We start from the raw sequence: 22,102 nt of genomic DNA, 5'->3' as shown, positions 1-22,102 counted from the left end.
GCCCCTTAAATGGGTCTGATGGTGACAAATCCTTTCAGGAACGCTTGTCACTCCTCGCCGAGTTTGTAAATCAAGTCGGAGCTTAAGGTACTTTTTCTCGCCTTGCATTTTAATGTTGTTGGTGTTTCCACCAGCCCGGATCTCTGCTCCTCGCTTCCTGCTCGGTCCCAGCTCCCTGGAGCTGACAGGAGCCCGTGATAATGAGCAGTAAATAATTGCTAGCCGTGGGCAAGATTCTGAGCAGGAACCAGAACATTCCAGGTAATGAGGGGGAGAATTTATCTGCACATCCACCGAGTGGGGCTGGGGAGATGCAGGGTCCTGCTCTGCCAGGTTTGTCACCCACAAGCGGGCTGGCATTTCTCAGAAGAGCTCAGCTGCTAATTAGCACCTTTAAAAATCTGAGTTTTTTTAGCCCAAGACGTCCCAGCAGCTCTCAGGAGTGCCAGCAGTGCTTTGGGTGTTTCTCAATGCTGGGTCTAAGGGGGAATTCTTGGATTTGGGGTTTGGGAAGGGCTTTGAGGTCAGGTTGTGTTCCAGGTGAGGCTTCAGCACCTGCCCAGAGCTTGAGGGATCAAACAAAGGGGAGCTGTGGCTGCTCCAAGGAGAAAATGCTTGGGTGACACAGACATCTTTTATGGAAAGTGCTTTCCTTAGGGTTTTTCCTCTTGAGAAGCCGAGAGGCCTCAGGACCAAAATGTAAACATTGATTATCTGCTGCTGTGGAATGCAACAGGTGCATATATATATATTTTTATATATATATATTTTATATATATTTATATATATATTATATAATATATATTTTATATATCTATATATCTATATCTATATCTAATAATCTTCTGACCCCACTCCAGAGCATGGTCCTGGAGCTGAACTCAGCTTGGTGAGCAGAACAGAAGAATTCTTTTTGCTGTGGGAATTTTGCCCCGGCCCTGCCGCTCTCCCCACGTTCCTGGAAAGCCTTGAATAATCAAATGGGTCATTTCTGCTCAGCTGCTGTGATTTATTGTCCCACGGAACCCAGATCTTCTGAATGCTAATGAAAAAAACCCCCATCAGCCGGGCTGATGCCATTCTGCTTTATGACCTTATTAAATCTTACACTTTCCTATCATGTGGTGACAATTACTGGAGGACAGGCCAGGGCTCCTGCCACCACCACTCAGCGCTGTCAGCGCCGGGCCCAGGAGATTTACACCCCTGAGCAGTCCTGAGAGACATTTTTACACTGCTGACAGGATTATATAACAAGAGAAAAGGCCATTAACAAATACAAAGGAACGGGCGGCGGCGAGAGGGCAGGTGGGGAATGGGGCAGTAAATCCCAGCTCTGGCAGCCGGCAATAAAATCACCTTGCGGGGAGATTTAATGAGCTGAGAGGGGGCAGAGCTGGCACTATGCACAGCCCGGGGCTCGGGGAGGGCACAGGGCACAGCCCGGCCTTGGATGGGCAGGTCTGTGCCAAGAAATATCCCTGGGATGTCCTGGAATGTCCTGGGATGTCCCCGAGTGTGGGCACAGCCAGCCTTCGCTGGGGATGTCTGTGCTAAGGAATATCCTGGAATATCCTGGGATTTCCCTGAGTGTGGGCACAGCCTGGCCCTGGCTGGGCAAGTCTATGCCAAGGAATGTCCCTGGGATGTCCTGGGATGTCCTGGAATATCCTGAGATGTTCCTGGAATATCCTGGGATATCCTGGGATGTCCCCAAGTGTGGGCACAGCCAGCCCTGGCTGGGGATGTCTGTGCCCCTGGAATATCCTGGGATGTCCTCGGAATGTCCCAGAATGTCCCTGGGATGTCCTGGGATGTCCTGGAATATCCTGAGATGTTCCTGGAATATCCTGGGATATCCTGGGATGTCCCCAAGTGTGGGCACAGCCAGCCCTGGCTGGGGATGTCTGTGCCCATGGAATATCCTGGGATGTTCTCGGAATGTCCCAGAATGTCCCTGGGATGTCCTGGCATATCCTGGGATGTCCCCAAGTGTGGGCACAGCCTGGCTCTGGCTGGGGATGTCTGTGCCCCTGGGATGTCCTTAGAATGTCCTAGAATGTCCCTGGGATGTCCCTGGGATGTCCTGGAATGTCCCTGGGATGTCCCTGGGATGTCCTGGAATGTTCCTGGGATATGGGCACAGCCAGTCCTGGCTAGGGATATCTGTGCCAAGGAGTGTCTTTGGATGTCTCTGGAATATCCTGGGATGTTCCCAAGCCAGGGCACAGCCCTGAATGTGCCAAGGAATGATCAAGTGAATGAATTAATTCCATTCAAATAATTAATTATCCAAATAATTAATGGAATTATTAAAACCAAAAAGCCACGCCCAGAGGTCCGTGTGAGCCCCCCTCCCCAGTGCCTGGCCTGGTTTGACCCCAGCAGTGAAAGGACAGCAGGGTCAGGCGTCAGTAAAAGACTCTTTATTCATAAATAGCTGATATCCAGCATTCCCATCTGTACACCTCTCTCTGAAGGCCGGGGCCACACAGCTCTGAAACTCTACAGAAAACACCCAAAGTGTCCACTTTGACTTCTGCAGGACAATAGAACACAGCTGGTTGGCATTACCAAATATATATATATATATGTATATATATTTATATATGTACATGTGCTGAAAAAAGAAGCCAGTGCAGCCTTTCCCAAGGAGTCTCTCCCAAGTATTTTCACTGTACAACATTCAGAATTTACATTGATAGAACAAGGCACAGAAAGTGTGGTATGAAGCCAAGGCCATGCTTTTGATTCCACGTTCTGTCTCCCTTCCCCTTCTCCTTCAGCTTCATCCTAGGAAGGGCTCAGGGCTCTGCCCTCCTTCACCCCAAACACGCCGGGGCAGGGAGGGATGCTCAGGCAGAGCAGCCAAGAACCTTTTCACAACCTCTTCACTGCAAAAATAAAGGAGCAGAAGAGAAAACAAGTCTCTCTAGAGGAATACTTCTGGTTTTTTTTTTTTTTTTTCTCTTTTTAGGAATTATTTATATTTTGTCTCGGGCTGGGTTGAAGTTCCTCCTCCTGTTTTCACCTAAGAGCTGGCTTAAAGTTCTGGAAGTTGAGGATGCAATGGGAATTTTGTTATCTCTTGTGTGACACTGCCCAGAGCCTCTGCAGACTGACTAGCACCACGTTTTATATTATCCAAACCAACACAAGGAGCACATTTAACATTTTTGTAGCCGTTTATCAGCTGGGATATCAGGGTCACAGAGGGATGGGGGATTGCCAGGTGAGGGGATGGAGTTTGTGGTCCCAAAGCTGTGGTTGTGAGCCCAGGGTTTGTGTGTGCCCTGCCCAGCTGGGAGAGGCACTCAGGAGCCCTGGGGCTCAGCACAGGGGCTGGGGTGGAGGATGAGGGGGGAAAGGATGGAAAAATCGACAGCTTCACCTAAAAATCTGGGGCTGGGGTTTGGGGTTTCCTTCCTCCCCCTCCAGTGCCTGAACAAGGGACACCTGAAGGGATTCCTTGAGGAGATATCCCAACCAGAGACACCTGAAGGGATTCCTTGAGGAGATATCCCAACCATGGGTCAATATTCCCAATTCCATGGGTCAATATTCCCAATTCCATGGGTCAATATTCCCAATTCCAGAGTGGGCATGGCAGGGGCTGGATGTTCCACTCTGCCAGAGCCAGGGGCTAGTCAGTGCTGGGAGGGTTTGGGAGGAAACCCCAAACTTTCCCCTCCTGCTGTGCCCAGGCTGGGTGCAGGGCACCCCAAACTTCACCAATTCCACCCCAAAATCCTGGTGCTGGGCAGGGAGGGCTGTGCACACCCCAGCCCCTGCAGGATCAGGAGCTCATCCAAGGAGGAATTTCACCAATTCCACCCCAAAATCCTGGTGCTGGGCAGGGAGGGCTGTGCACACCCCAGCCCCTGTTGGATCAGGAGCAGTGTCCAGGGAGGAATTTCAGCAGAGCTCATCCCAGGAATGAGCAGCCCCTGGGAAACCACGAGCAGGCCCTGGGTGAGGGATGTTCCCCTTTCCTGCTGTGCTCCAGGTGAGACAGAACTCCCTGGGGGTGTCAGCCAAGGACAGGCCAGAGAGGCAACCCTGGAGATCGTCCTTGGTTGTCAAGGACTTCAAATCTCATTTCCTGTTTTCCACTCAGTTAATTACCAGCCAAGAGCAGCTCTTTGCTGCAATCTGTGTTTTACAGGCAGAAACAGCCTGAAAAAAGAAGATTCAGTTGGTGACCAGAAGCCCAGCCCGGTTCCTCCCTTGTTTAACTCACCGTGGACCTGGGCTGTGTCTCCCTTTAGTGGAAAATTGGAATTGATCAGTTATTGAATGCTTTAAAACTCTCACAGCACTGCCTTGCAGGTGGAAAAGAATGAATTTGCAGTGTGATGTGAATATCCCAGACCCTGCAAAATGATTTATGCTGAATAAGATTCTCTGAAAGGCAGCAGTGCCCAGGCCAGACAGGGGGAAAGCAGCTGTGGCCAGAGATAAAAACAAGGACAAAAGCAGTTTGCTGGATTTTAAAGAGAATTGTTTGATATCTCTTCATCTATTACAAAAATCCCAATAAAATTTATGTGGGAGTGCAGGGCGGTACGAGATGGAAATGAGCTTTATGGTGCTGGTGGAGCTGGGAGTCATTTTTAAAATGCAGCCATTAGTCTGCAATGAGTCATGGCACAGAAATACCTGGGCAAAGTGCTCAGGAAAATGAAAATCTATTAAAGCAGATTCTTTGGTGATGTAAAATCAGAATGGCTCTTTCCCCTGAATAGAGCTAGGGCAGCCACGTGGAATCTACAGGGGGGAAAATGCACATTTCTCCTTCTTTTACTTTCTAGTTCAGGGAAAATTGTTTTTCAATTATCATAATTTATACAACAGAAGAAAGGAATGAATTTTTAATTCCTGGCCTCTAATCCTTTTCCAGGTGCTCCTCCACATCTGTGTTTTGGGTCAAATCATATGAATACGTGCACGGATTTCCAAAAGGTCTTTTAAAGAGAAAGAGAGAAAGGAAATAAATATTTGGGGCATTTCTGGTTCATTTGAAGAACACAAGAGCATCAAAGCAGTCAGGAATAGGAAGGAAAGCTGGAGAGTTGTTGATTCAGGATCTCAAAGAGTGAGATCAGCAACAAAGAGTTGCTTTAATCAAAGGGAAGAAGAAAAACCAAGGAACAAAACCTAAAGGGCAACATCCAACTGAGCCCTTCATGGGGGAACAGCTTCCCTATAGAATTGTCCAGCTTGGACATTTATTCCCTTTCAGGACATGGGATTGTGGGTGGGCTGGGATTCTGGGGCAGGGCAGGGTCCTTTTGAGAGGGGGGTCCTGCACTGGGAGGGTCTGCAGAGCTCCAGGGTGGACAGAACCCCGAGGAAAGGCAGCAGAGGCTGAGCCCACACAGATCCTGGGGCTCCCCTGGGCTGTCAGGAGGATGGAGCAGAGCAGGAGGATGCAGCTCCTTTTCATCCCGATTTCCCAAACCCTCCCTTTTAATCCCAATTTCCCTTCTCTCTTTCCTGTTGGGAAGGATGAGAGTTTGACTAGAAAGTCTCACAGATATGTGTGCTTGGCAGAAGGATTTTCAAATGTAGAGTCTGATGAAGGAATAGAGATGGAAGCAAGTTTTGGTATAGAAGAAAAGAATTGCTGAGCCAGTCTCACTGGATAACCAGGGAGGCAAAGGGTGTGTTAGTTAGAAGGGGTTTTTATGGCTTAGAGCAAAGGATAAACCCACCCCAAACAAGAAGATGCTTTTACCAAGCAGAAAGATAGTACAGGCAAACAAGGCAGCAAATGTTGTAAGTAGAAAAAAGGTCTCAGAATTTTCCACTGCAAGAAAACTGAAAAAAACTTCTAGCTTAAACTGTAATGTACAGACTTTTAGTGATTGGAGAACAGCAACATGAATATGGTAATTACAGTAGTTATGATAGGCTGTAGATAATAGTTAAGGTATAGATTAGTTCTACTATAGATTGGTATTAAGATGCTCAGGAAAGAAAAGTATATAATGCATTTGTAGCCAAAATTAAAGGGTCTTCAGCCTTGTGTGCAGCTAGAGCTGACAGCTGTGGGCACAACTCTGTCACCCACGACCCTGGACTGCTGTAGAATCTTGGATAGAATAAACTGCATTCTGTATACAATAAACTGCATTTTGGATACAATAAACTGCATTTTGAAGAGCCCCTGGAGTCCCACATCTCTCATTTTGGCTCTCACAGTGGCGCCCAACGTGGGGCGCCATTAGTAAGAGCATGAATGAGGGATGTGGGTGTCCAGGCCTGCCTGCAGCTGGAACTGACAGCTGGAGGAACAGCTCTGTCATCCACGACCCTGGACTGCTGTAGCATCTTGAATAGAATAAACTGCATTTTGGATACAATAATCTGCATTTTGGAGAGCTGCCTGGAATCCCATATCCCTCATTCAGGCTCCTACACTTTCCCCATTTCTGAGGTACTTGAGAGGTTCAGACTTCCCAGAACACCTGATCCCAAAGATCCCCCTCCAATGTCTAACCCAGGAATCCCCTGCAGCACCTGGGGCACACAAACCCAGCCTGCTCAGGAGCAGAGCAGCTCTGGGGCGCTGAGAACAAATCCCTGCTGCAGGCAGAGCCGGGTTGGTTTCCCCGACAACGGCAGCTCGCAGACTCTGCTTGTTCCCCCGGTGCCATCATCCCTTGTTTTGTTTTTTTTTCTAATGCCTGACATTTTGTCCAACCAAGAACAGGTTTGTGGAGGAGGACTGGCAGTCAGTGGGGATGGAACTGGAGGAGCATGTGCTGCTGAAAGCAGTGACAGCTTGCAGCCGGTATTTCTGTCTGCCCCGAAACCTGTGCCAGGAGCCTCCTGCCAGGCTTGCAGGAGATGCTGAGCTGCAGGAAAGCTTTGCACTGGTCTCAGGATTTCCAAGTTTCAGGATTTCCATGTCTCAGCCTATTCCTGAGCTGGGCAGTCAGTGACATTTGTGATTTCAGGGCAGCACAAGCAAGGACAGAGCTGATGTTGCTGATCTTGTTGTTGTTTTGTTTAGATTTTCACACTGCAGTCCTCGGTGAAGGGACTGCCCTGCTCTCAGCCAAACACAAGGCTAAAACAGCCCCCAAACTCTTGGTCTGGGTTTCCTGCATTTCCACAAAGCTCCCAAAGCCTCATTTCTGTTCCTTTTTCTCCTGCCTGTGCCCTGGCAGCCCCATGGGCTCCAGCACCTCGGCTATGGTGAAGGATGGGAGTGAAAAGAATGGTCAAAAATAATGGTGACATTTGGCTCAGTACCAGCTCCACCAGGCCCTCACTCACAGTGACAGCTCTTTTTGGTTTGATTGAAGCCATAAATAATTTCTGCATGGAATGGGTAAAAAATGAGGTGAATTCTCTGCTTAGATCCTGATTTTTGGGGGAAATGCAATATGTAATTAAACCAAGGTAACACAGCCAGCTCTGGACCCCACAAAATTCCCAAACTGTGCAACAAAATCCAGGCCAGTGTTGGCAGTGCTGTGTGGGGTTTGTGGTTTCAATCTGAAACCAAACCTAAATGAAGCTGTGCTGACTGCCTTCACCTTCAGCTCAGACACAGAGAATGAAGTAACAAAAATAAATGTCTCAACTTGCTAAAATAGGGCTGGAAATTTTCCCGTGTGTTATTTGGTTATTTAAATCCACCCCCAAAGACAGTTTTTTGACTAAGAAAGTTTGCAGACGTAGAAAATTAGAAAATTCCTCTGGCGTGTGCACACACCCCCCAGTCTCAGAGAGAAGGGGTTTGTTCTGGAATTTTGGTAACAGAGCAGGCAGCAAAGCTCTGCAGCAAATGTACATTCATTAAGGGGCTGAATTTTTAAAACAAATTATTTGGAATACACACAATGTGAAATAATTATGGGATCTTCTAATTCCTCAAACATCTGAACAGGATAAGGCCAAATTTTCAGTTTTCCTGTAGCAGACATAAAGTGACAACGTGATGGGATTTTTAAACCACCCTTGAAGCGAGAAACCTTTTAACCAGGACCAACCTCCAGTGGCTCAAAATATCCAGTGTTATTTGTTGATTTTCACTAGAGAAACCTTTTAACCAGGACCAACCTCCAGTGGCTCGAAATATCCAATGCTATTTGTTGATTTTTCACTAGGCAGTACACGAACATGACTGTTCCTAAATACAGAATAACATTTCCCTCTTATGGCTCTGTGTCTCTCTCCCTCCTGCCCCAGCACTGACACAAGTGCAGGCTCGTTTGGGGCACCAAAATGTGGATTTTAAGTGGAGGAGGACAGGGAGGAGCTGGTTTTCCTCATCACCAGAGGGTTTTTAGCTTCTGCTCCTCCTGTTGCCACTGATGGGGGCGAGTTCCATCCCCACAACCCCTGCTGGCCGTGTGTCCTGGCAGGACAGAGGGACTAAAGCCCCTTCCTGGTGCAGGGGAACTCAGGCTCGTCCAGCTCGGGCTCTGGCACGTCGGGGGGCTTGGTGTGTGTCCTGCCAATCTCCTCCAGGGCACAGGCCAGCGAGTCCAGGTCCCCGTCGTGCTGGTGCCGCGCCTCCCACAGGTCCAAGATGACGGCAGAGGGGCTGCTCTGGGTGGCAAAGAAGGAGAGATTCCTGCAGGGAAAGGAGAGAAAATGGGTAAGGAAGGAGAGACTACTGCAGGGAAGGGAGGGAAAAAGAGATGAGGAATAAGGAGATATTCCTGTAGGAAAAAAAAGAGATTCCTGCAGGGAAAGGAGGGAAAAAGAGATGATGAAGAAGGAGAGATTCCTACAGGGAAAAAGGGGTGAGGAAGAAGGAGAGATTCCTGCAGGGAAAGGAGAGATTCCTGCAGGGAAAGGAGGGAGAAAGGGATGAGGGAGAAGAAAAGATTCCTGCAGGGAAAGGAGAAATACCTGCAGGGGAAAGGGATGAGGAAGAAGGAGAGATTCCTGCAGGGAAAAAGGGAAAATGGGGTGACAAAGAAGGAGAGATTCCTGCAGGGAAAGGAGAGAAAAAGGGTTGAGGAAGAAGGAGAGATTGCTGCAGGGAAAGGAGGGAGAAAGGAATGGGGAAGGAGGAGAGATTCCTGCAGGGAAAAAGGGAGATGATAGAGGAGAGATTCCTGCAGGGAAAGGAGAGATTCCTGCAGGAAGAAAAGGGAAAAAGGGGTGAGGAGGAAGGAGAGATACCGGCAGGGAAAGGAGAGAAAAGAGGGCGAGGAAAAAGGAGAGATTCCTGCAGCGAATGGAGGGAGAAGGAGATGAGGAAGAAGGAGAGGCTCCTGCAGGGGAAGGAGAGAAAATGGGTAAGGAAGAAGGAGAGATTCCTGCAGGGAAATGAGAGAAAAAAGGAGAGATTCCTGCAGGGAAAAAGGGATGAGGATAAGGAGAGATTCCTGCAGGGAAGGGAGTGAAAAAAGGAGAGATTCCTGCAGGGAAAACGGGATGAGGAATAAGGAGAGATTCCTGCAGGGAAAGGAGAGAAAAAAGGAGAGATTCCTGCAGGGAAAGAAGGGAAAAGGGATGAGGAGCAGCCCAGGCTGCAGCTGTGCCCTATGCCCAGCACAATCCGCGTGTTTGGCAAATAAAACCCCTCAGCAGCTGGTGCTTGGGTTGTGCAAAGACACAACCCCTTTGATCCGGGATTTTCTATTTTGGTAATGTGCTGTTTTTAGGACCATGCAGGGGTAATTTGCACAGAATTTGGTAAAACAAAGTGTTTATCCAAAACTCTTTTTCCTTTGGCTCAGATGTGGTTTATTGAGGCTCCCACACAAAGCAGGAAGCCAATGGAAAGTTACTTTGCCTGATTTAAGTATTCCTCTGCTCTCCTGGGAATGCATTTATAGAGTTTGTGACAATCAGAAAATATTTTTGTGAGGAAGCTGCCTCCGCCAATTTAATTTAGCCAAGCAGAAAAAGCAAAGTAAGAAGTAAATTGGTTTTTACAGCATCTTTCAGTTTTAATAATCATAATATTATTACTCCTAACAGTAGAGCATGACTGTCTCTTTTTAAGATGTCTTTCCCTTCAAAAAAAATATATCTGCAGGATTCATTTTGGAATAGGAAAGAGAGAGAGAGAGTCAAGGGGATTTGTCTGGGGGAACGTGCAGCCTCCTAAGGGCTTTGAACAACTCTTGGATGGACAAAATCCTTCTGCAGCCTTGGGCTCCTGAGGGTGGGCAGAAGGATGAGGAGCTGGAACCAGGAGTGAGACCCACTTAGCCCTTCATTCCCACCCACACCCCAACACCAGAAGCAAACCAACCAACCAACCAACCACCCACCCACCCCTGAATGGCCCAAAATCCCCTTTCCAGGTGCCAACCCCTGCAGCCATGATATTTTATGAAAAATTCTTTTGTTAGGATTTTTCCTTTTGAGAAGCTGAGAAGCCTCAGAGGAAAAGAAAAACAATAATTATCTGCTGCTGTGGAATGCAACAAGTGGATCTTTGATTGGTCTCATGTTGGATGTTTCTAATTAATGGCTAATCGCAGTCCAGCTCTCTTGGATTCTCTGAGAGTCACGAGCTTTTGTTATCATTCCACTTCTTTCCTTTCAAGCCTTCTGATGAAATCCTTTCTTCTATTCTTTTACTGTAGTTTTAATGTAATATATATAATAAAATAATAAATCAAGCCTTATGAAAGATGGAGTCAGATCCTCATCTCTTCCCTCATCCTAAGACCCCTGTGAACACGGTCATGTATCATTTTCTTTTAATATAATATACATCAAATATATATATATATATATGAAATATATATCATAAAATAATAAAACAGCCTTCTGAAACGAGTCAAGATTCTCATCTCTTCCCTCATCCTGGGACCCCTGTGAACACCACCACAAACCCCATGCCAGGGCGCTGCCGTCACCTGCTGATGCTGTTCTTCTGTGCCAGCAGCTGCCAGTCCTTGCCCTTGGCGCCGGGCGCGTCGAAGGTGGCGCAGATGCGCTGCCGGATGGAGCGCGGGATCTTGAAGGCCTTGGGGCCCAGCTGGGCGGGGAAGGCGCTGTCCTCGTGGCCAAAGAAGGGGATGTTTTCTCTCTCGGCCTGTAGGGAAAGGAGAATCAAAGCTCAAATTGCTTGAACTGGAAACAGAAAATGGCTCAGAGGTTAATGTGGCTGTGCTGGGGTTTGGGGTATCCCTAGCAGGCTGCAGCGGGGTCCGGATTGTGGGAATCCACAAAATCAGATGGTTTTGGGAAAGCTACAACATGCAGGCCTCAGAAACAGCAGAACTGTGATTAGAGCCAAGCAGCAGCCATGAGATTGGTCAGCAGAAAAATTATTTAAACTGTAGAAAAGCAAGGGCAAATAGAACAATGGTCTGTGTATTAATGTTTCTCTAGAATAACTCCCTAAGCTACAGAAAAGTTTATCTAGTGAGATATTAGGAAGTTTGAAGCTTAATAATGGAGCTCTGTGCATTGTATTTTAAAGCCTACAAATAAGAATTGTATTCAAAATAAGCAAGCATTGTTTTAAGCAAAAGTACATGCACTTATAGTGGTTGGATAGAACTACTGTCTATGTGCTTTTGCTTTGGTGATGGGTCAAAAAACTTATAAAGTGAGTTGTAACATTAAGTTCTTCATCTGCTGGCTGAGATGTGAGCTGCTGACATCTTCCCATTGTCATAACCATGGGATGAGACTGATGCTGGAAAATAAAACAGCTCAAAGCATGTTCCACAGCAGCTCCGTCCTGTTTGTGATTTGTACACAGCCCCCAGCCAGCATCACTGATAGCTCTGATCTGGGATAGCTCTGACCTGCTCGGCACAGCTTGTCTAAGTTCCCAAGCAGTTTTTAGCCACAGGCAACCTTAGCAAGCTTAAGTGATATCAGCTCTTTAGTGATTATCAGCTCATTGTGGTGATTTCAGCTCTCAGCTTGCTAGGTGCCCAAGCAGGCAGATGCAGGGAGAGGGAGGAGAAGCCTGTGTGGGGTTCCACAGGAGTGTCTTTACTGAATCTTCTGCAAAGGTTTCCAGTGACAGCTCTTTTGCCTGAGCTGGGCAAAAGCAGCTCTTTATATAGGGTTCAGGGGTTTTGGAAATTGTCCAATAGCAAGGGTTAAAATAAAGTGACCTATAGTCTTACAGAGAGATAAGCAAGAGGTCCAAAGGCAGAAGAGAGGAGCTTCTAAGGTTCCAGTCACCATGAATTGACATTTCCTATCTTAAGCTCCTGAAGGTCAGGAAAGTGTTGCAGGCTCTGGCCAGCTACAAGAGGTGCTTCTGTGAGTTGTGAAAGAACACCCAGAAGGTGTTCCTTCACCATCACAAGGACTTGTGCATAAAAACCTTTAAAATTTTGGCTTTTCCTTCCATAAGTTTTATTTTTTGGTTATTTTTGTCTTGCAGAGCAGTGCTGGGTTTCTAAATCTTTAATTTCTTAAACCCCAAACATGGGCACAAAAATTTGTGTTTGTTTCTTTATTTCTTTGGGTTTTCTTAAACACCTGAATTCCTTAAACACCTCAGCTCTCCCAGATTCTCTGGAATCCAGGTCCTTTGCAGATCTGGCCCCTCTTTTCCTGTGGAATCACACCAGCCTTGCACAACAGAGTCAAATTTCAGTGCATTACTCATCCGAGAGTGACACAGCATCAATATTAACCAGCAGCAGTGACGATGCTGCAGCCTCCATCCACCATTTGTGACAGGTCCCCAGGGCCAGCCAGACTCAGCACCCGGTGCTGCAGCTCTGCCCTGGGCTCTGCTCAAGATGCAGAGCAGGAGAAGCTCCTGCCCTGCACGTGTGAGATAAGCACAGCGACCCCGGCGCTGCGGGGATTGTCGTGCACAGAGCGGCTCCGGGGGGGAGTTGTCACTCACAGAATTTATTTCGCAGTCAAATTATCCTCCCTCTTCAATCACTGCTGGAGATAGGCATGAGAAAGCCTTCCAGAGCAGTAAATCTGCTTGAAGCAGAACGGGAACATGCTCTGGGGACTTGTGTACAGACAGAGCCCTTAAAAACACAGCAGAGAGGGAGAGCAAGGCAGCAGCAGCACGGGCTGGAGACACAGAGAGTGACAGAGGGGTTTTATGAAATAACAGTAAAGGAGCAGAAAACACTTGGCCAGTTCTGAGTTTTTATATAAAATGATGTTCATGTTCTCTTGCCCAGCTGCCGCACTCCCTGCTCAGAGCATTTATGGGTGTAGAACTCTAATCCAGCATTATTAATCTGGATTAATCAACAAAGATGCTCAATAATCTAAAAAATGCAGCTGCTGGAGTTCTAATGGCTGTGGGACAGATCAGCAGCTTGCTCAGCTGTAGGTCTGATTTGTTTTAGCCATGAGCAGGGCTCAGTCCCCACAAGGCACAGTTTGTACCCCTGTCCCCAGTTCTCAGTGCTCTTCAAAGGCTTCTTGCTAGGAAACCACAGCCACCAACCCAAACAATCAATTATTGAATTATTGATAAATTATTGTTGGTGCTGCAGAGTCTCTGTGCCTTGATTTCTGCTGGAAATTGGATCTGCAAGGCTTTAAAGACTGCTTCCAGCTTTGAGCAAAATCTACAGGAGGAAAGGACAAAACTGGGGAGGGAACCTGTGGGCAGAGAGGTGGTGCCCTCTCCTTGGAAGGGTCCAAGGGGTGGGATGGTGGAAGATGGCCTTGCCCATGGCGGGGGTGGCACTGGATGGGCTTTAAGGCCCTTCCAAGCCAAGCCAAACCAAGCCAAACCAAGCCAAGTCAAGCCAAGCCAAGCCAAGCCAAGCCAAGCCAAGCCAAGCCAAACCAACTCAATCCAACCCAACTCAACCCAACTCAACCCAACCCAACCCCAGGATTCTGTTCCATGACCATCCCACCCTACAGACCAGGGTGTGCTGGTGTCTGTACCTCGAGGATGGAGGTCTGGATGTGCAGCAGCTGCTCGTGGCCCTGCAGCTGCCTGACACACACGGTGCAGCACAGCTGGGTGGTGGCGGGGCTGAAGCGCTCCAGGGAGAAGGCGCCGAGCAGGGGCCGGGGGCTGCCGCGCCACACACGGGAGAACGGCACCTCCTGTGGGACAGGGACACGTCAGGGACAGGGGACATGGCCTGGGGGCACACACGGTACTGCTCTGCTGGGGTGGGCTGGGTAATGGCACCTCCAGGTCCGAGCAAAGACAGAAAATGAGGATTGAATTGATGGAACTGAGGTGTGGCAGTGACCGAGAGCTCAGAGAAACAAGTAATGGGAGATTCTTGAAAAAGATGTTTAGAGAGACTTCAGAAAGATGCATTTCACTTCCTCCCTCTTGCCAAGTTCAAATTCCTCTCTGTGTCTCCTTGAAATCACCTTGTAACCACAATGCAAGGACAGAAACTTCCCACTGAGAACTGCCAGCCTTCCCTTCTCCACCCCAAAGGAACTTCGCACCAGGAACTGCCCTGGCCCTGCCAACCTTCCCTTCTCCATCCCGAAGAAACTTCCAACCAAGAACTGCCCTGTCAGCCTTTCCTTCCACATCCCAAAGGAATTTCCCACCAGAAACTGCCTTGGTCCTGCCGCCCTTCCCTTCTCCATCTCAGAGGAACTTCCCACTGAGAACTGCCCTGGCCCTGCCAACCTTTTCTCCTCCACCTCAAAGAACTTTGCACCAGGAACTGCCCTGGCCCTGCCAATCTTCCCTTTTCCATTCCAAAGGAATTTACCACCAGGAACTGCCCTGGCCCTTCCCTCCTGTCCCCAGCCCCAGGCTGGATACCGAGCTGGGAACAGCAGCAGTAGTAAAATGCTCCCAATGATAAAGGAAACATTAGCAAAATGTTAGAAGTGGAGCAGCTGTAATTAGATTTTTTTCAGGGTGATGATCTCTGCTTTCACTCCGAGTGGAAGAATCACTCAGCTGAAAGGAGCTGTGTGAAACAAAGCAGAGCAGCAAGGAGTGCTGCAACAATGAGTGCTTGGAGTATTCCAGAGATGCTTTCAGCTCCACTCTGCGTTTATAATTAAGCTCCTCGCAGACAGAGGGGCTGTAAATCATCTCCTGGCCCCAGGCAGAGCTGGATCCTCCAGGAGATGCAGATCTGAGCAGCCAGAGGTGCCTGCCCAGCTCCTGCCATGCCCATCCCTGCTCTGCCTGCAACACCCACATCTCTCAGGGATCCCCGGCGGGAAGGGAGCCAAGCCCTGGGCCAGGACAAACACAGGCTCTGAGCAGGAATCCTGGTGCCACCTGCCACCAGCTGCCTCCCAGCAGCTCCTCAGTGTGATTTATTCATCTGCTCGGCCTCCCTGAGACATCATTTCCATAAATCCTCCTCCCCACGCTGCCCGGGGAGGCTCTGCTGCTGGACCAGAGACATTCCTGGAACAGGCTGTGTTCAGTTGTTCCTGCCAGGCAGCACAAGCAGCTGCTCTCACAGGGTGGGACGTAGGAGAGGAGCCCAGGGAACACTGGAAGAAACTCCACGTGCAAAAATAGATCCTTTTCTCTATAAAGGGGCTGGAAGCAAACCAGAGCTGTCACCAGACTTTTCACTGCGAGGGAAGCACCGAGCCAGGGGAGGTTCTGCAGCTCCTCTGAGGAGCAGTGATTGTGTTTCTGAGCTGCCCAAGGCATCCCAGTTACACCAGTTAGAAAATGTAAATTTTCCTCTGGGTCAAGGCAGCCCTGGGTTTGGCACAGGCTTTTTTCCAGCCCTGAGCCCCTGCTCTGATCAGGCTCTAAGTGGCACTCGGAGGTTGAATTCCAGACATTTATTCTTCGTGTTTGGAGAAGGGATTAGGAGACAATAAAATAATCAAAGTGTGGAGCTCTATAATCTGCTGAGGGCAGAAGTGAATTTGTTGCATTAAGAGGAAACTCCTCTGATTTGATTTTTCTTTTGGGCACACTCTGGCAGGACTGGGTCATCCTAACCCTGCTTGGTTTAGATTTTAAAATACAGGTGAGTGGGAAGAACAATCAAAACACCAAAAAGCTCTTCTTCCTGAGAAGCTGAAAAGGATTAATTTATTTAATTTCTTAAGCCGTAGGCTGAATTATCCCCATGAGGGATAATTGGGGATTGCTCTGGCTCTGGGTCTGTGTTTATAACTTTCAGAGCCCATTACCCTCTTATGTTTTAGGTTTTGGGGAATGTGGCAACACATTTAAAACAGGGTTTTTGCCAAAATTCTTGAGGATGCAAAAACTGTGTCTCTGCTTCTGGGAGAAGGGAGATTGTACATTCTAATTGAGTGCTGTGTTTTAAAACCAACCCACTCCATGTGCCAGCACATTCCTTAGAATTTCCAGTCATCAAAAATCCTTGGAAATTCTTCTTTTGTTTTGATTTTTCCTTTTCAGTTTTCAACAGCCTCTCTAATTAATGGAGAAGAGAAAAACCAATTTGCTGCTCTTCAGTTCTAATGCTTGCTCTCTGCGTGCTGTGATTTGAACTCGTGGTTACATTTAAATGTCATTTTTAGCCATATTTCCATAGTTATATCAAAACTGCAATGACAGATATTAGAAACATCTTGAGGAGTGGTTAAGTTTGAGCAGGAATATTTGCCGTCTGTTGGAGGCAACTGAAATGGGGGAAGGCAAAAGCATTTCTGTAAAATGACAAATTTACAGTGTTCTGGTGTAAACGAAATCTGTGTTTGTCAGAACCAAGAGGCAACATGTTTTTGTTAAATGCTCGGGGGGTTTTAAAGCTTTTTAAATAAAAGGAACCTCAGTTCATTTGTGTTTCATTTGTGTTCTCCCCCAGTGCAGAGGGAAGCAGTGAAATGAAATGCCAGGTACCTGACAAGCAGTGAAGGGTTTGATTCTCCACAGGAAGGGAGGCACGTCCAGCACTGAGATCTGGAGGCTGCAGGTGTTGCCTTTAAAATGCAGAAGTTTGGGTTCCTCCAGCAATTGTCCCCCTTGGAGCCTTTCATCCGAAACCACTTCCTGCAAGGGAGAAGGAGAGAATATTTCCAGCATCAGGAACAAACCCCAGATCCAGTGATTTGGGGAGTCTGCATCCAGGGATCCAGAATTCCTCTCTGTGGGGTCTCAGGTTCCCCCACAGTGTTGAATGCAGTGGAGTCTCTCTCATGGGCAGCTGATGGTATTTATAATATAAATATTTATATTTATAAATATTTGATATTCCTATTTCCCAGAAGGCTGGGTTTGGGCACTGCCAGCCCCATTTCTGGGCAGGTAATGCTGGTTGGACACTGAATTTTTGGCTGCCTCCACTCTCCAACACCCCCAGTGCAGCCCAGCACAGCTGGATTCCAGAGCAGCTTTGCTGGGGAACTTCTCTGAGGGCTTTTCAGAGCCTTCAAATGCTTCAGGTGAAACCATTCACTTCCATTTCCCACCTCTGGGGCACCTCCAGAATCACTGCACAAGACCCTGAGCAGTGTGAAGGGCAGACTCTGGGCAGGGGTTTGCACTACAGCCCTCCAGAGCTCTGTTCCAAAAGAAATTTTCATGTAATTCGGTGAATTTAAAACATAATGGCAAAAAAAAAAAATCACCCCTGCCGGTACTTAAACAATGTTTATTCCTGTGCTGCTGCAGTAAAAACACCAGTGAGGGAGGAAAGGTTGCAGAACTCTTTAAAAATCAGCAGGCAAGCAGTGCTTCCAAATTACCTTTCTCAATCCACATAAATTGTATCAAATGTGTGTCCATGGAAGGGGTTTAGTGCTTGTCAGGACCAAAGTCGCCGTTAGAGGAGCTCCTGGAATCACTGTGACCTTCTGCAAATTCAATGCTCCAGCTCTCTGAAACTGCACTAATGGATTTCTATTATAAACCAATTTTTTTTCCAGGCATTTAGGTTGGTTTAACCCCTGGTGGTGTTCCAGACTGCAAGGCAAGATGTATTTATTCTATTTGCCATCTGCATGGCAGCTGTCTTTTGTCCAGTTTGCAGTTTTCCTTATCTCTTCCACAATCACTCTTGGGAGGGGACATCTGCTGATAAGAGGCCATTGAATGTCACTGCATGGCTGATAAGAGCTACAGATCCCATTGGGAGATGTGAGCCCAGAGGGAGAAGCCAAGAATTCCTACCTGGATATAATCTTGAGTTTCTAGGAATAAGAACATGGCTTTTTCTACTGGATTCCCCAGAGGAACAGCAGCTGCCTCTTCTTACACTGGATCTTCAGAGGAAGAATACATCCTTCTCTACAGGATCCCTGCTCCAGCAGAACCACCCCTGACACTGCAGGAGGGCGGAGCCACAATTGCAATGGGACTGCTGCCAACAGCCTGACCCACAGGGTGTCAGGTTGGGTTCTGACTCTGGCAGTGTTGGTTTAGTTCACTGCATTGTTTATTTTATCCTTTTATTTTCTTCCCTATTAAAGAACTGTTCTTCCTGCTCCCATATTTTTGCCTGAGAGCCCCTTAATTTAAAATTTATAGCAATTCAGAGGGAGGGGATTTACATTTTCCATTTCAGGGGAGGCTCCTGCCTTCCTTAGCTTCCTGTCTTTCCAAACCAAGTCAAGTGGTTGGGTTCATCTGAAGAAAGAAAATTGTGAGATTTCAGTTTTTTGGTTTCCAGCCACAGAGGGAGCAGATTATTTCTTAAACATTCTCAAAATTCTTGGAGAATGTTGGGTGGTTGTGAATGTTGTGTAAGTGCTGCTCTGCCTTCAGTGACAGATGTGGTGCTCCTCCCACAGTAGTAGCATTTGGGGCAAAACACAAAGGACCTGGGTCTCTCCAATTTTGAGAGCCAGGAGTTCCCAGCACACTCAGAACTTCCCAAAGGCCCAAGGCAGCTGCTGGGGGAGCAAGGAGAGTTTTCAACCAGGGAAAAAGTCAAAAACAAGGAAATTTTGTCTCTTACATAAACCTGCACTGTGCAGCATTAACTGCCAAACACCACTTGGCAACCCCAACTCCGACATTTTATCCAAAAACCTCTGAAATTCCCTCATCCAAAAACTTCTGTAATTTGCCATATTTTATCCAAAAAACTCTGTAATCCCCCAAATTTTATCCAAAAATCTCTGTAACTCCCCATATTTCATCCAAAAACCTCTGAAATTCCCCATCTTTTACCCAAAACCCTCTAAAATTTGTCATATTTTATCAAAAACTTCAGAAATTTGACCTATTTAATCCAAAAACCTCTGAAATTCCCTGTATTCCTAACATTGCCTTGCTTTTAGGGCTGCATCACGCCATAAATGCAGGATTGTCTCACTATCCACACACACCCTGCTCACTCCTGGCAAGGCAGAGAACTGGTAATTATTCTTCTGATCATTTCCTCCAGACTCATCAGGAAGACACCGGTACCCACTAATTGTCTAAGTGTTATAAAGAGGATAATTAGGCAGCCATTGTGAGCCTCTAACAATCCTTTTGGTGCCTTGGCTTTTATTAGCAGCACAGAGACAGCAGCTCCACTCACAGCCCTGTTCTCATTCCTGTGTCACAGCAAGAGGAAGGAAAAATTCATCTCACAACTGTTTGCATTCCAGTTCCCCAAAGAACAGCATTTTATCCAAAAACCTCTGTAATTTGCTATATTTTATCTAAAAACCTCTGTAATTTGCCATATTTTACGGCAAATTTCATGTCACAACTGTTTGCATTTCAGTTCCCCAAAGAACAGTATTTTATCCAAAAACCTCTGTAATTCCCCATATTTTATTCAAAAACCTCTGAAATTCCCCATATTTGATCCCCAAACCTCTGAAATTCCCCATATTTGATCCCAAGACTTCTGTAATTCCCTGTATTTTATCCAAAACCCTCTGAAATTCCCCGTATTTTGAGCTCCTGAGTTTACCAAAAGCCAGAGAATGTCACTGTTGTGTCCTGGAACATGGTGTAGGAAAAATCATTCTGATCCCAAGTGCCACGTGGGGATTTGGTTTGTTGGTTTTTTTAAGAGGAAATGCAGGATAATTGAATTTTTGTAAACCTGGGCTGGGTGAGTTTGGGCAGCTGAGAATGTGGCAAAAATGAGAAAGCAAACAAGAGAGTTTGGCTGCCCTAAAGCTCTCAGTGTAAATCCACAACTGCAGGGAATTTAAGGGATTTATTCAAATGGTGCAGCAAGTGCTTTAAAAAATCCAATATTCCCATTGGGTTAAGGTTGGGGATGAAAGAAGCAAAAGGGTTTAATGGGAAAACCAAGCAAGCCCAGAGGAGCAAAGTGAAGGCATTTACCTGGAATGCACAAGGGGTGTTATCCACACAATAAACCCTCAGATTGTAATCCAGAGAATTGCAAGACAGGCAGCCAAAAACGGCGACTTTCAGCTGTCGAACGGCGCAGTCTGAGATGGGTTCCCCAATTAGGGCATAAGTTCCAAAGCTGTTTAAGAGAATGTGACAGGCATAAGGATCCAACAGGCAGTAGCAAGAAGTAGTTTCCTCTTCCACAGACATCACTTCCTGCAAAACGAAATTCAGGTTTAAAGAGAATAAAGCGAAGCGGAATAAATAGGCCTCGACAATAGGAGTCATGGCATTAATTCTTTATTTTTATTCAATTGGAGTGCAGTGTGTTGCTGGGAGCCACTCTGGGGGAAGGGGAGAAGGGGGACTGCTTTCCTGAGTAAATATTCCCAATTTAGCCCTGAGTCAGCAGGCAGATTTATGGCCATGCCCAGCACAGAGCTCGCTGTGTACATACAATAATAATGATGATGCCTAAGCAATTTTAGCAGCTTTTTTCAAGTGCTCTTGACTTTCTGGCTAATTTTTCCCCCCAGTGTCAAGTTAAAAAATTACCTTGAAGGTTAAAGTCAATAAGCAAACCTTGAACAATGGCTGGGCTTTGACTTCCTTCCAGAACACCCATTACAGCCACGTTTCCCTTCCTCAAAAACTCCCTCTGCTCTGCCTCTGCTGCTCAGTCCTGCCCTGTGTCCCTCTGTCTGTGTGTCCTGTGACCCTCTGTCCATCTGTCCCTGTGTCCCTTTGTCCCTCTCCTCAGTGACCCAGGCTGTCTGAGGCCAGCACTGCTGGATCTGCCCAGGGACTGAATAAATCTGAATCAGGAAAATGGGACTGGGAATGGTTTAAAGCACAGCAAACCCCAGTAAATCTGAATCAGGAAAATGGGACTGGGAATGGTTTAAAGCACAGCAAACCCCAGGCAGGGGCTCAGAGAGGGACAGGACAGAAGGACAGACTGCAGCCATGGCATCCATGGCTGGGCTTTGTAGCCATAAACTTCTGCACATCTTCATGTAAAACACCCAAACCCAATTCTGCTGCTTCATCACAAAACAAAAAATCTTTTTCACTGTGATTGTTTCTTCTTCTCTGTGTCTATGCCCACCAGAATCTCTGCACAACCAAGGCTTAACTCCATTTCCACACTGGGTGTAGGGGGATAGAATATAAGTAAATAAAGGAAGTATAGAATGTAATCTTAGCCCCTAAAGAGTTGCAGCTGAGCCAATTATTAAGGATTAGGAGCAGGCCTGATGTTAACAGGCCGCAGCCAATAAGTAGAGTGTTATAAAAGAGTGGATTGCTTGGTTGAGGGGACTGGAGTCAGTTGGCTGCTGTGAGGACAAGGAAGAATCAGTGCCTAGAGGAGATGCCTACAAGAAACATCAAGGAGGCACGAAACTCTGGTGACATGGAACCCTTGCAATGTACTGACAATAGAACTCTTGTGATATAGTGATAACAAATGGTGACCCCGACGTGATTCAGGAGACATGACCCCCTATGTGACAACAACTGGGCACAGCCTGGGGCTGGGCTTACCTCCCACTTGCCCTGCTGGGTCCTCCTTTTAAGGTGGATGCTCCAGTGCTGGGGGTCGGCGTGGGCGCAGTGTGGGATGCTCAGGGCACAGGGGGTGCTCACAGCCAGCTCGGGGGGCCCGCAGCTCACCTCGGGGCCCAGCAGCACCTCGGGGCCCTCCGGCTCCAGGCTTGGGGCAGCAAAGACAAGAGTAGCTGTCAGGAGTGAGAATTCACTGAAAAGAGTTCAAATCCAAGCACCTCCCACATCTGCCTTGGGGTCTCTGTGGTCAGGATGGTCCCGAGATGTCTTAGAAAGTCTCTTTTCCCAGCCTGGCAGTCAAAGAAGGAGTCAGGATTCCTTGGCTCTCCTTCTCAAGGTTGTTAGATAAGAAATAATTTCTTATCTGTCACATTCTTTCTCTGACCTGCTGAGATCTGTCCAGCAGGTCGAGTTGTGGCACAA

General features: G+C 47.3%; 1 protein-coding gene across 1 annotated transcript in view; it reads right to left on the bottom strand.

Annotated features, from left to right (window-relative positions):
• Positions 1-8,388: 8,388 nt before the first annotated feature.
• Positions 8,389-22,102, bottom strand: part of UNC5D (unc-5 netrin receptor D) — a 102,151-nt gene continuing 88,437 nt past the window's right edge. The window contains exons 13-18 of the mRNA XM_058820078.1: positions 21,659-21,827; positions 20,102-20,329; positions 16,712-16,861; positions 13,828-13,992; positions 10,842-11,020; positions 8,389-8,590 (exon numbers count right to left, since the gene is read on the bottom strand). Coding sequence (XP_058676061.1) covers positions 8,389-8,590; positions 10,842-11,020; positions 13,828-13,992; positions 16,712-16,861; positions 20,102-20,329; positions 21,659-21,827 — 1,093 coding nt within the window. The remainder of the gene's footprint in view (positions 8,591-10,841; positions 11,021-13,827; positions 13,993-16,711; positions 16,862-20,101; positions 20,330-21,658; positions 21,828-22,102) is intronic.

Source organism: Ammospiza caudacuta, chromosome 26, assembly GCF_027887145.1.
Source record: "Ammospiza caudacuta isolate bAmmCau1 chromosome 26, bAmmCau1.pri, whole genome shotgun sequence".
Lineage (NCBI taxonomy): Eukaryota > Metazoa > Chordata > Aves > Passeriformes > Passerellidae > Ammospiza > Ammospiza caudacuta.
Note: the sequence above shows the minus strand (reverse complement) of the source record. Positions and strands in the feature narration are given on the sequence as shown.